This window comes from Penicillium antarcticum (assembly GCF_028974205.1).
Source record: "Penicillium antarcticum strain IBT 31339 chromosome Unknown utg000003l_segment0_segment0, whole genome shotgun sequence".
NCBI classification, from domain to species: domain Eukaryota; kingdom Fungi; phylum Ascomycota; class Eurotiomycetes; order Eurotiales; family Aspergillaceae; genus Penicillium; species Penicillium antarcticum.
The window spans coordinates 1,973,261-1,988,016 of NW_026695301.1; the positions used below are offsets into that span (position 1 = coordinate 1,973,261).

Sequence of the window (14,756 nt, forward strand, 5' to 3'; positions counted from 1 at the left end):
TGCTGTCTATGCGACTTGCTGAAGTCACGTTCAAAGAAAGCAGAAATTAAAACTTCTCAATATTTGATGAGAAGATGCGGAAAGATGCGATTTGTATCTGAAAGGACTTCTTTCAGGAGGGGAAGGATAGATGGGGAGAATGGAAATCGAAGGATGAGGAGGGAAGGGAGAGGGAGGCAGTGTCAGGTCGGGCGCACTAAGCCTCATTGGGCGGCAAATGATCTTGCCTGCATTTACGGCGGGCAGCAACGGCAGAATCTCATTCGCCACTTCAGCCCCCAGCACTGCATGGTTAGGTTTCTTGACGCGACTATATTTGATTTCAGGTGAAACGTTGCAAGACATTGTTGGTAGCTTCTTTATGACTTCTATCCAGTGGAATGATCAATCCATTATGTGTAGGTCCAGCCTTGGAAAGCAGATTATGGAACGGCAATGCAATCAACGCCAGCAATAAACCAAAGTAAGAAAGCAAAGGCAACACGCTGAGGTCATAAACAAAACTAGCTTCTGAGAGCCTCCAAACGGCCTCGCATTTGCTCGAGGGTAGCTTCTTGATCCTCGAATTCTTCCTCGGCCTGTGGGGATTCCGGCTCGGAGACCTTGTCCAAAGGGGGTGCTGTGACGGGCTCTGCCTGGGAAAGCTTTCCCTGTAGAACTTCTTGCAAGATCTTATCAATCTCTGAGTCTGCTTCCTCTTCCTCCTCTTCAAACATTGCGGGGTCGGTGATGGCATCATCGACCATCTCTTCAATAATGCCTGCTCTGACTAGCTCCGAAGACAGCTGGTGCATCGTAGCAGATAGCTGCGGTAACCGGACAAGTGTGTTGACATCTTTCATAATTCCAGTCGACTTTTGAAGACTGCCTTGAATTTTGCGCGCGGAGAAGGCCTCGTTGACTTGCATCCCAACACTCTGTAGTTGAGCGCGGCTGGTATGCAACCGAGCGGTTTGTTTACGAATTCGCACCAGCTCCCTCGCAAAGGTTTTGGTGTCGCGGGTGGCCTGCGTGGCTTGAGAGGGATTTCGTTGAGCCCGTTTGGAGGCGTTGACGATGTGCTGGCGAGTCTGGCTATCGGCAGTTTTCAGCCGGGTTAGATCGCGGTCAAGTTGGCGTGTATTAGATCTTATTAAAGCGTTGCATTTCCTCATCTAAGAGTACAAGCTGTGCGTCAGTGATCTATTCGTGGTATAGACCGGCCATTTCACGTGCTTACCTGGGCTTGCGGGTCAGGCCCAAAGAATACTGCCTTGAGACTCTCCATGATCGCAGAATTGTAGTGAAAAAGTTTGTAATTGGCGACAATACTTTCAAGGTCGAGTGAGTGGAAAGTTCAATCGTACACTGTGATCGCAATAGTTATAATCAGCGATAAGGCTCAGGCTCGGTGCATCGTCCAGAGATAGGCGGGCACAGGCAGGTTCGTATGCGGTTTGCGAGATGAGTCGTATTATAATCGCGATATAAAAGAAACTAGGACCTTTCTCAGAGATCAAGATTGCCCGTAAGACCCTCTGTTCTGATCATTAGTTGACCTCGGAGGCAACTCGTGGCCGGGAGCGGGCCAGGAAACGGCTGAATCAGTTCTGACATAATCATCATGAGGGGCTTAATGCCTCAGGCAACGAGACACAAACGAGACAAACGTCAGTTCCAGTACTTTCTATGTAGGATGGGGCACTGCGCGCTTGAGCTCAATGTAGTATCATCCTTCCACATCTCTCTCTGATACAAAACACCTCAATCTTCTTCAATCTCCATCCCTTCTTCACCGCTATCTATATTCTCTATTCAAAATGTCCCAGACCTTGACTCCCGAAGGTACGTTGTGACTGCTCAACTTCCCCGCTCCGCTCAGACATGGACTTGCACATTTTGCATGAAATATCCTATGACGTTATCTTTTCTTCAGGAGTCCTCTGAAGCTTCACGGATGAAACGTTTCAAAATGTTTAATTGTGGATCAGATGGACTGACATGCAATACCTGATCTTTAGTTACATGGGCTCAGCGTTCCTCCGACTCGGAGCCTGAGCGTAACTACCTCTACGTCAACATCAAGACCCCCGATGTTCCCAAGGCCGATGCCAGCCTCAGCATCACCGAGAAGAATGTTACTTTCAAGGGCCCCTCCAGGAAGGGCGTAACATACAGCGTCTCCCTCGACCTCTTTGCCGAGATCGACCCCGAGAACAGCAAGGTCAACCACACCGACCGTGATGTCGAGCTTGTCCTGCGCAAAAAGGAGCTCAAGCTTGAGTTCTGGCCCCGTCTGCTCGAGAGCAAGCAGAAGATGCACTTCCTTAAGACTGACTTCGACAAGGTATGATTGTCTGCCTGTTCTAATTATAGATTACCAGCTAACTAGTTCCAGTGGGTGGATGAGGATGAGCAGGATGAGGCTGGCGAAGATGACTACGCGAACAACTTCGGTGGCTTTGGTGGTGAGGATGGTGGCCCTGGTGCCGGTGCCGGTGGTGGCCTTGGCAACATCGACTTCTCCAAGCTTGGCGGTATGCCCGGTATGGGCGGCATGGGCGGCATGGGCGGCGGTATGCCCGATCTGAGCGCCCTCCAGGGTATGGCTGGCGGTGCTGCCGGCGCTGAAGGCGAGGAGGACGACGTAAGTTCCGCCCTGATACAGGGTTTTTGATCGAAGCTAACACAACCACAGGACGAGCTCCCTGAGCTCGAGGACGCCGAGAAGTCTGCCAAGATCCAGGAGGTTTCTTAAATCCACGATAATTGCTTTCTGTGAATTCCATTACGACCAGAAACGAAAAATTAAGGTGCTTTAGTACGCCCACAGGATGATATGCTGGAGATGGATTTGCTAGGGACTTTGAATCACTGACTGTGGGGCCATCTTGGCCTTCCAGTTGGATATCCGATTTTATACAGTAGATCTATCTCATGTCAAACATCCCAATGATTGATGCAGCGCGGTTATGGCTATTTCTTGCGTAGGAATTATCTTAGTGCCTAAGTCTACAAACAAACATTCCCGATCCTACAAACGTCTTAACGCAGAGGTGGAAATTAAGATATGACGTACCACTTTACAGTAGTTGACCATCCGTGGGTCTGAATTTGCATCGCCTTTGCCCTATGTGCGTTCTATTAAGAGCTTAGTTCAAGCTAAGACGCCACGGACACGGCCCTTAAATTTCAACAGTTCAAAATATGGAGAATTTCAGACACAAATTGAGTATGACTTGAAAGGTCAAGTTTTGATATCACCATGCTACGTACATGTATTTTGAAAACTGTGCACAGGTCATGTCGACAACTAAAACGGCGGAACTAACATGTTCTATCAGTAAATCTTTTTCATCATTTGACTGTATTCCAAACTCGGGAGAAATGGGATGTCATGGCAAATACTCGATCACCTTCAATCTGCGTAGTGCTTCCATTTCATGCCATTTCATAGGATGGCGAATTGGGAGGCTGGAGCGAAACAACTCTAATGTGCGTTAGTATAATGTCAAGCATAGAACGTCTTGGCTTTGGTTATTCAAGAAGATTTTGTGGAGTTTTCCCTAATTGATATGCTGGGGACGAAAATACATTGTTGGTCCAGGGTATATGACACACTATATTCACCGTAGTGGATTGCCGCTATACCCTCAATTATCTGCATGCTCTCATGACCTCTTTACCATCACCTTTTCAAGACATGGAGCCCTGAAATGAATTAGTATCGATGGAGATCTGTTCGTGTCTAGCGTCGGTTATCCTCCTAACAGTCGCAAGTTCACAAAATCAGCAGGATTCGTACAGTTTACAATTACTTGAACTTCAAATATCTGACCAGACGGTACAAGACTTGTCCATTAGTCTTGCAACCTGGCTCTTGACGAGATATAAGGGCTGTATGACCGGAAGACGTCATAGGGCACTAAAACATAGTTGGATCTGGTCTCAAAGATATGAAATGGGAGCCTCCACGCATGATACATGATAAAAATACCCCAGCTCAAGAGATTATTCAAGTCTAAAAAGCAGCAACATGTAGTACGAACCAAAAGAAAGTAAGTAATGTCGAGATAATTGGTATAGAACATCATCGAAACGTGACCTGAATTGATGCCTCAGGCGTGAATGACACATCATCCCCACCTTCCATAATAGGATACAGAGATGCCGATCGCAGATTCTCAGTCCAGCGCCACACAGTCCGACCTTCATTCTGCAACCTCTGGCACTCTTTGCCTTCAGCGTTTACGATTACACCGTCTTTTCAGAGCCCGTCATTCATTGGGTTGCATTAGCTCCTCTTTATCTGTATAATTCCGGTCGCGCACTTTGGACAGGCGCATTTTACAGATTTTCACCCTTGAATTAGCGACGTCACTTCCGCACAACCGCCATCATGCCTCCCAAAAAGACAGACAACCAGCCCAAGAAGAAGAAGGCGACCGTTGAGGACAAGGTGCGTGCTTTGGCTGCTCCTGAATTAGCGATTTATTTAATTTTTAGAACTCGCGATCGCTGACTCGACCGAAAACAGACCTTTGGAATGAAAAACGTGTGTTGAAAGCCCCCTGCTCGACTGCTCGACTGCCGTACCGAACAGCGACAACTCCGTTTACGCCATGACCCGAACTAACGTCGAAAACAGAAAAAAGGTGGTGCCGTGAAGAAACAGATGCAACAGTTGCAAGCACAAGCTGCAAGCAACAAGAACGCCGACGAGAAGAAGAAAGCTGCTGCTCAGGCCCAGCGTGAGGCTGAGAAGAAGGCCGCCGAGCAAGCAAAGAAGGATGCCCTCGAGCTGTTCAAGCCCGTGCAGGTTCAGAAGGTTCCCTTCGGTGTTGACCCGAAGACCGTTCTTTGTGTCTACTACAAGCAGGGTCACTGTGAGAAGGGCCGCAAGTGCAAGTTCTCTCACGACCCCAATGTGGAGCGTAAGGCAGCCAAGAAGGATCTGTACACCGACTCGCGTGATGAGAAGGCCGTTGAGGAAGAGAAGAAGCAGAAGGATACCATGGACGACTGGGACGAGGAGAAGCTACGAAGCGTCGTTCTCAGCAAGCATGGAAACCCTCGCACAACGACCGAAAAGGTCTGCAAGTTCTTCATTGAGGCTGTCGAGAACCAGAAGTATGGTTGGTTCTGGACTTGCCCGAACGGAGGAAACAAATGCATGTACAAGCACAGCTTGCCGCCAGGGTATGTTCTGATACGAGCACTGTCAATTTTGTGCGCGATACTAACAGTTTGAACAGATTTATCCTGAAGACCAAGGAGCAGAGAGCCGCCGAAAAGGCCCTCAAGGACAAATCACCACTGAACACACTCACTCTCGAGGATTGGCTGGACTCGGAGCGTCACAAGTTGACCGGCACATTGACACCAGTCAACCCCGAAACCTTCGCCCAATGGAAAAAGCAGCGTTTGGACAAGAAGGCTGCCGAGTTCCAAGCACAGCAGGCCAAGGATGCTACCGGTCGTACGCTCTTCGAAAGCGGCAACTGGGCCGAGGAAGACAGCGAACCCGAGGAGGGCGAGGACGAGGATGGCACTTGGAACTTGTCAGTCCTGCGGAGAGAGACCGAGAAACTACGCGAACAGAAGGAAGAGGAACGTCTTGCCAAGTTGCACGGGACGGAAGTACCTTTGGCTGCGCCAGAGGTCGTACCGGAAGCTGCGGGCTGAGCCCCTTCTCCTTCTCACGAGACAAGATTCGTGGGCCCTTCAGGATCCTTCTGTGGACAAGATCCAGATACATCCCGGTTTCTTGGTTGTCGTGGAGTTGGATCACGATGCCGAGTGATCGCTACATTTGCTTGCCCTAATTGCTTGCTTTGTATGCTACCTCGCCCATCACTGAGGACCCGGTTGGTTGCCTTGTTCTTTCAACCTCTCAACGTGTGTACTACAAATGTCATGCGCAGAGGAAAAGGGCAAGGCTGACTGGCCACACGGGCACGGGCTTTAGGTCCTGTGTCTGATGTGATGGAAGATTATACGGCCGATATACCTTTTGATAGCACCTTGTTATTTTCTCGGTAGCAAAAAGTTCGTTCGTTCTCAATGAACCTGATACTTCTCTATCCTGAAATATCCCGCTGCTCTGCTCATTTTTTCGGTAACTGATGTAGTTGCCCACGGGCATAAGTTTATTGTCATACTTGACCATTATGTGCAATCTTTACAAATGTTAAACAATAGTCTACAGAGAAGCCTTTGGCTGAAGCAGCCCCTTCCCGAGCATCAATCCTGCGATATCTTCTGCGACTCCACGGGAGAGCTCAAACCCACGACCACCGGCACCATATCCATGGACCATATATCGGTCATCTGCGATCTCTTCAACTTCAATGCGCATCCCCCCCTCTCGAGCAGGTCTCCGGCCAACAACGTCACGAATGACATCAAACTTGCCCCCACTCTCTGGATTGAATGGGAACCATTTAGTCGCATTAGCAAGCAGAAGCTCCCTGGTCTCCAGCGAAGGATTCGGGTCCCAGTTATGAGGTTCCTTCGTGCCCCCGATAATCGTCCCACCATCAAGAGGACGCGGGATACAGAAGGACCAAGACCCATCCGTATTCTGACGAGTAATAGTCTCAGACACAGGGTTCCGAACAAGACAAGTTTGTCCTAGCAATAGAAGTCAGCACCAAATGAATAGAAACACAGCCGGTTCCAATACACGACAAACCTCGAATAATAAATGCCTTAGGGTCCCCAATCCCAACCCCAGAACAATTGACCACAGTCCTAACACCCTTCGCCAAACTAAACGCCTCCATCAAATTCTCAAGGTCAAACCTCCTCACCTCCCCACCCCCAAGAACAAACCTCCGCAGCAAATGCGCACAATAAACAGGCGAATTAACCACATAAGTCCCATACTCGACGCCCCAAACAACACCAGCAGGAACCTCCCCCATCCGCAATGCCCGGAACCCATCAAGATGCGAATAGACATTCCTCACACTCTGCGCATCTAAATATTCTGCCGGCGGCGCCTCGAGATGCTCAACGCCGCGGACGAAAGAAACACCAGACCCAGGCTCATCGACCGCAACGCGCTTCATGTACTCATAAGTGCGCTTCGCTTGGTTTGCTTCGCGCAATGCCTGTGGTGTTGAGCCTGGGACTGGACGATAGTGCGCTCCAGCCCATGGAGAGGCGTAATTGACTGAAGTGTCTGATGGGAAATCACGGGCAACGAGGAGGATTGATTGTGAGGGTGACAGGGATTGTTGGATGCGTAGGGCAGATGTAAGGCCGATTACGCCTGCTCTATTTGTGTGTTGGAGACGTCAGCTGGTATTGTTCTTCTCGTTGGTGGTTTTGTCGTTGTCTTTTGGGGTGGTCGGCGTGGGGGTGCTCACCCGATTACCACGATTGTTTCATTGGGCATTTTGAAGTTGTTACCGGGTCGTGGTCGAGGTCGAGGTTCGTGTGGTATAGCGCGGGCTTATAGAGCGTAGTTGAGGTTTGTGCACTATGGAGAGTTGGAGCAGGTGAGTTCCCGTGAGTCAGTAATCCGGGGAAGATAAGCCCCGCGATCAGATGATACGAAGACAATGCGGACTTGGGATATGAGGAATAAATGTGACTGATATAAGCGCTCTCTCCATCCATTCTTCTAGAATTGACATTATATATTGACCTATTAAATATGTTCCGATTCCCAACGTTGGTTCAGGACATCCTGGCTTTCTAATATAACAGTACGGTATTATACAGTTCAACTTTCGAAGTGAATTTGCATATTGCGTGCCATACTCAACATGTTAAGATAGTTGATATGTAGTGAGATATGTATATTGGATATTCTCACCCCAATAATAATCTCTTTGCCTGGTCCGATTGGCAACCCTGCCGTGCCTGTCCCCGATGCTATCACAAGGGGCCCAAGCTCCAGAACTGACATATGTGCTCTGGTTGCAGCGACACAAATCCAACTCTGCAGCAGCTAGACAGAAGTCACATCACATAACACCGGAGTGTGGAAAGAAGCCTCGAGATCGTCGTTAGGCATCGGAAACACTAGTTCGCAGATGAAACTCGTGGCCTTCTTCCAGAGTTTAAAAAGGGGCTATAATTCGAGACAAATCCAAGGCAGTAAAATAAACAGACAATAGGGGACAGGCAGCATACGTGCAGACATTGGTTGAGTGGTGTGGTGTAGGCGCCGAGGGGATCAACGGTGATGGACGGTGATTGGCGGCCGAAGTGATGGAGCTGCAGCTTGACAACAACTGCACGGATCCCAATCACATCTGTCTCAGAAATCACAATTTGGATCTTGTTCATATGTGAGTCGGTTTCTTGCAGGGGAAATGATCTCCAAGTTTCAGGGGAAATGAAAGAAGACTACTGTAGACAGTAGAACTATAGAGTATTTGGTGATATATTTATGCAGAAGACAAGGGTCACTTTCTTCAAGAGACCCACTATGATAACGCTGATACCAGGCTGTGATTCGGGGGACCCTTCTGCATCGATCTAAACAGGCTAACTCTGACCTTCTGCCGTTTCTGCATGCTCGTTGGTGCACTCACGCAGCACCAGAGCCATTCAACCCAGCCACCGAAAAGGCTCGATCTCACCGTCTCCGCTAATAATATGTTCAATACTGGAGGCGATCTTAGGATGCGGCTAACGGGTTCTCCATTATCTTAGGACGAGACAAATGTATGGTCAGTCAGGAAATGAAGCGCCGAGCAGAATACCCCAGCGCCAACGACTATTGATTCCCTTCTGATGGACTAAACTCCCCTCTTTTCCTTTGCCCTGCAAATGCACAGCCTTTTCTTCCCTGTCGTACGCATGCGCCTTTCTCTCCTGGATCCACGGGCAGTGGCGCCTGCTTATATGTATAATCGCATATAGACACACTCAACCCTGGTTCTTTTCCTCTCCACACCGGCCTGTCACAAACTTAAGTCCCTCCATCACGTTAATCTATGTGATGAACGTGCAAGCGAGTTATTTTATTCTGAGTGTCACTGATATTATCTTTATTTCACTCCCCCCCCTGTTCTGCAACGGCCATACCTCTTTTTAGCCCTTCCTCTCTCCCCGACCTTTTCCTTATTAGGGCCCAGATCTTCGATCCTCAAGATAGCACGTTTTACCCACTTTCCCTCGTGAAGGCGCTTATTCCTCCCGTTTCCCGAGCAATCCAGATGTGCTTTGCACTACCCTGAAGTTCTCTTTCTTTTCCCTTGACCGGTCTCAAGGTCGTGACCGATTAGAAACCGACCTGGTATAAGCTGATCAGGTCAGTGAATTTGGTTCTATTTTTTATTTCTTATTTCCTGCATTCGGTAGGTCTATCATACCCGGGACTTTTGTCAACTTGGGGATTGAAGGCCTGGTGACCTTGAAACCATTTATTTATACTTGAATCTCCCCATTTACTACATGTTTCGAAAAAATGGTTGAATTGACATGGAACAGGACCTTGGTGACAGAATCGCGACCCTCGAGGACCGTCAAAGCAATGGCTCCTCCGCCGCAGCCTGCCTCGCCTCGGTTCGAGGCTTGCGCTTCCACAGCGTCGCTATTTCTTTATGCCCAGGGTTCGACAATCCTATGCCTGCACCATGACACATTAGCGATTGAGCGCCGCTTCCAGAGTCACCAGGAAAATATTGAATTTATATCGGTGGATAATGTCAGCGAGCGGGGTGCGGGGAGATTGGTGGTCAGTTACGATGTAGGGCAGACAGCGATTGTTTGGGATATTTTCACAGGGACCGAAATTGCCCGGTTTGCTTCGTTTGAGCATTTGCGAGTGGCTGCATGGATGCGTAATGGCAATGTCGCATTCGGTGAGCTATATATCTTTTTATGGGTTGGTGGAACTTACTTGCTTACCGGAAGTACAGGAAATGGGAAAGGTGAAGTTATTTTATTTGAACCTCCGACACAAGAGCATATCTCTGCGCGCACGATATTTGATCCGATTACTGCCATGGCTCCCGCTACGGATTGTCGGACCCATGCAATTGGGTATGTCGATTGCAATTGCGTGGTATTATTATGCTAACTAGTTTAGGTATCAAAACGGATCGATTTTGATCGCAACTCTTCTTCCTCAATTTACCATTCTTCACACTCTGACTACATCCCGAGGGCCGTCTCCAATTATATCCCTCGCATGGCATGCATCTTCTTCGAAGCAAAAGTCGGATATGCTGGCAACCCAATCTTCCAATGGCGATCTTAGAGTTTGGAGCGTGGCAAAGCCACCAGGAAAAGAGTCACCCCGAGTTATTCGGGTACTCAAACGATCAGATTCAAGCCCTGCTGACCCTAAGTGGATGGGATGGTCGAAGAATGGAAGACTAGTTCAATATCTGGAAGGGTGGGTAGCCCTGCTCTATTTGAAGTTATCCATAAGTTACTAACATTCGATATAAGAGAAACATGGTCTTGGGACGTCCGAACGAAACATGTTACTTACGACCCAATTCCCACGATCGACGGCGTCCGAGGACTTGCAAACTACGGCCCTACCGCAACCCTTTTCACACTCGGTCCTCAGAACTCAGTACAGCAGTATGATTTGGAAAATCCAGCAATGGTTGCAAACGTGCAGCACCTTCCAGTCGGATCTAGATCTGGCGCATCAGAGAATAGCAGATCAAGAACAATGTCACCACGCCACCTGCAGGACCCTCCTGATATCCGCGAACCAACAAGTGCCGTCCGACGAACACCATTCGATGCAAGTGGGATTGAAAGTATCAGGCAACGAGCGGATCTAACCAGCCCTACTTCTTCTCAAAGTAGGACGGAATCGGTCAGCTCTAAGGCGTCATCTTCGAAGTATAATACAAAGCCTTTTTCGCCGCCTAGTCGATCTGGTCAGAGCGCCACTACTTTCTCATTGACATCGGCTGGGGGTGATACACCACAGCCTTCTGCGTCTGCTGTTTCATTCGCGTATCCATCTTCTGTTTCGATGTCGTCTGTGAGAAGTTCAAGGGCGGCTTCGCGGTTGCGGAATGAGGTCCATCTAAGTCCAGCCGAGAAAAATATCGTTGATTTGTTTCCTTTCACTCGTGCTCGACTCAATGATGTGCCTTACAAGCAACAGCCGCCTCTTGATGATCCAAATTTGACTTCTGATGGTTTACGACAGCAGATGTTGAGTGTGGTGTTTGGCTGGGATGGTGACATTGAAGATTTGATCAGGGACGAGCGTAAGTTGATATGCTTCATATGAAAGTGGGAATGCTAATTCGTCTATAGTGAGCCGCCACGCTTTGGGAAGCCAGAGTGCCATTCTTCTAGCACAATGGCTAGGTGAAACCGATACAGATCAAATGGCTTCAATGATTGCTCCAGGACCGACAACAACATCTGACTGGATGCTTCTTGCTTTGAGCCAAATGACTGGTCACGCCCAAGCGAACAAAGTTGGACAGGCATTTGTTCAGAAGCTGCTTGAAGCTGGAGACACGCATACTTCAGCTGCTATTCTGCTTGGACTCGGAGACAGTAATGATGCGATTGAAGTCTATGTTTCACGGAACCACTTCATGGAGGCCATCCTGATGACATGTCTGCTTATGCCATCCGACTGGCAGCGACAATCATATCTTGTTCGTAGATGGGGAGAACACGTTGTCACGCATTCTCAGCAGCAACTTGCAATTCGATGCTTCATGTGTACCGGCGTGGAACCATCGGAGCCATGGGCATCACCGTCCGCACAGCAAGCCGCATCTTTTGCGGAAATGATCCGAGCAAAGTCCCCCTTAGCTTCGCCTGAGCTATCACAGGCCAATATCTCAAGCATGATGCCCCCGCCAATCCGACCAAGGTCCGCATCTAACGGGAAATCTGCCCCGAAGACTCCAGCGCTGAAGCTCATTACTTCCTTTGACGCGCAGCCAAATCAGCGCTTCCGCTTCCCTGGATTGAAGTCTGATGATCGTACTCCAACTAATGCACCGGGGATCACGCCAATTGCTGAATCTGCTGTACCAGACTCCGCATTGTCGCCTGGTGGTCTCGGATCTTGGAAGCTGAACAATATCCAAAGTCTCAGTCATGCAATGACATCTCGAACTAATACCCCTTCTTTCAACCGACGCCGTTTGCCCTCAATTGGAGAGACACCAGTTGATGTACACCCTCCCTCATTCTCACGATCTGGTTCCTTCAGTCAAAATGAGTATGGATCTACTTCAGAGAACGAGACGAGTGGTCACGAGCACAGTCAAGATGAAAGGGAGAGCGACAGTGGTCTTCTGACTCTACCATCTGCGAGATATGACCCGAACAATGACTCTCTCAAACCCAGCCCTCAGACTGCCGTGCAAGGAATGGACAAATTTGCGACTATCAAAGGCCTTCCATCTCCAGCAGCTGGTGTGTTTGAAGCTCTCACCAGCGATGACCACCGCAATGGTTCTCGGGATCGTAAACCCGATGGTCTTCAAATTGAGCTATTAGACAGCGAACGAAGTCACCAAGAACACGCAGAGCTGATTCCTAGCGCTAAGAGCACGGCTTCGACAGCAAATAGCTTCACTTCCGCCAAAAGTCCAAGTGTCAGTGGTCGCAGTATTGATCAATACATTAGTAGCCTCGACGAAGCGAACTTCCACGCACGCAAATACCGTGGTCCTCATACACCCGGACGTGGAAGACGGAACACAGACGATGCTGCTAGCCAGAGCTCACGCGTTCATCAATCACGAGATGCTTCGAGAGATACTCGTGGACGGAATGATCGTCGCTATATCCAGCCTGCCAAACGCTCCCCCTCTTCACCTGTGCCTATGTCCCCTGAAGAATTGGCCCGTTATGGCGCCGGCGAGTCTGAAAAGGCTGCGACCAAACCAAAGTCCAAGTCACGTACTAGGAGTTCCAGTAAGATCAGACGACCAGACTCAAGAGCCCGCCAGAGATCATCAAGCCGACATACAGCAAGCCGTATTGCAGACAAGCGAGAGGCTTCAAACCGTGGCCGCAGCAATGATCGACAAGGATCTAGCGCTCGGTCACCATCCTCTCCTCGTCCCATGTATTTCCCCGGAGACGAGCCCTCTCAAACCGATGGTGCGGATGATCCGATGAAATTTGTTGCGAGTAACCAGCAGAGGCTGCGGTCTCGTCATCGTAGTGCCAGTCGTCGCCGTGCTGAAAGAGGCACAAGTGCTACAAGTGCCAGAAGAGACGCTTCCCCAGAATCCAGACACAAGACATCCCAAAGTCTTTCTGAGATTCAGCCAGGACCTAAGGCTGATCCCTGGGCTCAGGAATCCGAACCTGTGCAATTATTGTCGTGCAAGGTCTTTAGCCAGGAGCCCCCTTTCAGCGCATTTTCCAATGGACAAGCCACCTCAACTGCGAATGAATTCCAGGATATTGCATCCCCAACAACGCCATTTGTCAGTATGGCAGAGAGGAAGAGGAGAGAGTTCGCAGCTGCTGAATTAGAGGCCCGGAGACTATCTCTTGCACGAAACCCATCGGCACCAAACATTCCTTTCCCGGGTGAGCTGCAAAGCGTCAGAAGTCCCATCGAAAGCCCTCCTCCGTTTTCTGGTGGTAACTCGTACTTCCCACGAGCTCCATCTCGAAACAAAGTGATGCAGAGCAAGGCATCTCCCGAATACCCAAGTAGCTCGGATTCCAATTCTTCACGCTCTGGCATGCCAGTAGGGCTTCCAGCAACTCCGCGAGCTATGCGCCATCCCAAGTACGGAGGAAGTGGACAAGACGAAGAACGACCTCCTTCAGTGCCAGCCATTCCTTCGGACACCAGCCTTTTCCTAAGCAGTGCCAGGTACCAAGGCGATGCCGAAAGAATCGGCCGATCAATGTCCGTTCCAGTCCCAGAAGGCCAGTTCAACGGCACAGCACCGATGCCCAACGACCTCCCTATGCATCCTCGCTTCAACCCCGCTCTACCAAGAAGTAGATCGAGCAGCCGAAGCCGTCAGACAGGTCATCGTCGTACCAGCTCAGGTGGCTACATCTCAGGCACCTCCCCTAACCTGGCCGTAAGCATTGAAGAGACAATCGAGCAGGCGATGCAACGAGGACCTTTAGTCAACTACGACAACATCCCGCCTCCACCACCACCACCACCAATCCTCCCAGAGTTACAGCATCTCAATACACCACCCCCACCATCTCCATTCCCAGTGACGGCAGACCCCGTCTCTCCGCGTGAATCTTCTGCCACAATTGATATTGCCATTGATAACAACGAAGACCTTGGTCGTCTCCTTCCGCGCGCTATGACAGCTGCCCCGGCTTTCAACGTCCACGCGCAGAGCGTTGGTCCCCAATCTGGGAATCGGCGAATGTCCTTTGATCATCGCCGGAACAGAAGTTCCAACGAAAGCTTCACCAACAAGTTAAGGAGCTTGACTCGCATGCGCAGTACCGCCAGTCGCAGTGTCGAGCCTTGGTCGCAGGCTGCCGAGCCGGAGATGCCGTACGAAAGTGCACACTCGCATGCGCATGGTGTGGCCTCAAATCAGAATTATGTTCTTCCGAGTCAGAGCTATGTCTCGCCTGGTCAGAACTTCGTCTAAGTTTCTCTTCTCTCCCATTTGATCTATCTTTTCTTGGTTGTCTTTGCATTTTGCTTTATTTATGATTTTGTAACGTCCTGGCTTTCAACGCATCACGCATCATGTTTTTTATTGCCTGCTTGAACTATCTTTATTATTGTCCCCCCTTAGTTCTGGGCCCCATACCCTCTCTCGCATTGCTTTATTGGTATGTTTTTGGGGTGCCTTATATACCCCTTACCA

The 14,756-nt window shown here is 49.5% G+C and overlaps 5 protein-coding genes across 5 annotated transcripts; 3 read left to right on the forward strand and 2 right to left on the reverse strand.

The window, feature by feature from the left end:
- Positions 1–503: 503 nt before the first annotated feature.
- Positions 504–1,267, reverse strand: N7508_003457 (ESCRT-III subunit protein VPS24; the record flags this gene model as incomplete). Its single annotated transcript, XM_058461523.1, has 2 exons — positions 504–1,154; positions 1,220–1,267. The coding sequence occupies 2 exons, from the start codon at positions 1,265–1,267 to the stop codon at positions 504–506; spliced, it is 699 nt and encodes a 232-aa protein (XP_058322100.1).
- A 532-nt stretch (positions 1,268–1,799) lies between these two features.
- On the forward strand, positions 1,800–2,737 carry wos2 (Hsp90 cochaperone SBA1; the record flags this gene model as incomplete). The annotated part of the gene is made up of 4 exons (XM_058461524.1): positions 1,800–1,824; positions 2,001–2,326; positions 2,378–2,626; positions 2,678–2,737. 4 exons carry the CDS (start codon positions 1,800–1,802, stop codon positions 2,735–2,737), a joined length of 660 nt encoding a protein of 219 aa, XP_058322101.1.
- A 1,583-nt stretch (positions 2,738–4,320) lies between these two features.
- Positions 4,321–5,664, forward strand: N7508_003459 (translation machinery-associated protein TMA46; the record flags this gene model as incomplete). Its single annotated transcript, XM_058461525.1, has 4 exons — positions 4,321–4,438; positions 4,517–4,534; positions 4,628–5,178; positions 5,235–5,664. Exons 1-4 carry the CDS (start codon positions 4,379–4,381, stop codon positions 5,662–5,664), a joined length of 1,059 nt encoding a protein of 352 aa, XP_058322102.1. The 5' UTR covers positions 4,321–4,378.
- Positions 5,665–6,181: 517 nt separating this feature from the next.
- N7508_003460 (FAD-dependent oxidoreductase) lies at positions 6,182–7,381 on the reverse strand (the record flags this gene model as incomplete). The annotated part of the gene is made up of 3 exons (XM_058461526.1): positions 6,182–6,612; positions 6,674–7,260; positions 7,353–7,381. The coding sequence occupies 3 exons, from the start codon at positions 7,379–7,381 to the stop codon at positions 6,182–6,184; spliced, it is 1,047 nt and encodes a 348-aa protein (XP_058322103.1).
- A 2,091-nt stretch (positions 7,382–9,472) lies between these two features.
- On the forward strand, positions 9,473–14,534 carry N7508_003461 (uncharacterized protein; the record flags this gene model as incomplete). Its single annotated transcript, XM_058461527.1, has 5 exons — positions 9,473–9,803; positions 9,861–9,984; positions 10,031–10,339; positions 10,396–11,180; positions 11,230–14,534. The coding sequence occupies 5 exons, from the start codon at positions 9,473–9,475 to the stop codon at positions 14,532–14,534; spliced, it is 4,854 nt and encodes a 1,617-aa protein (XP_058322104.1).
- Positions 14,535–14,756: the final 222 nt, after the last annotated feature.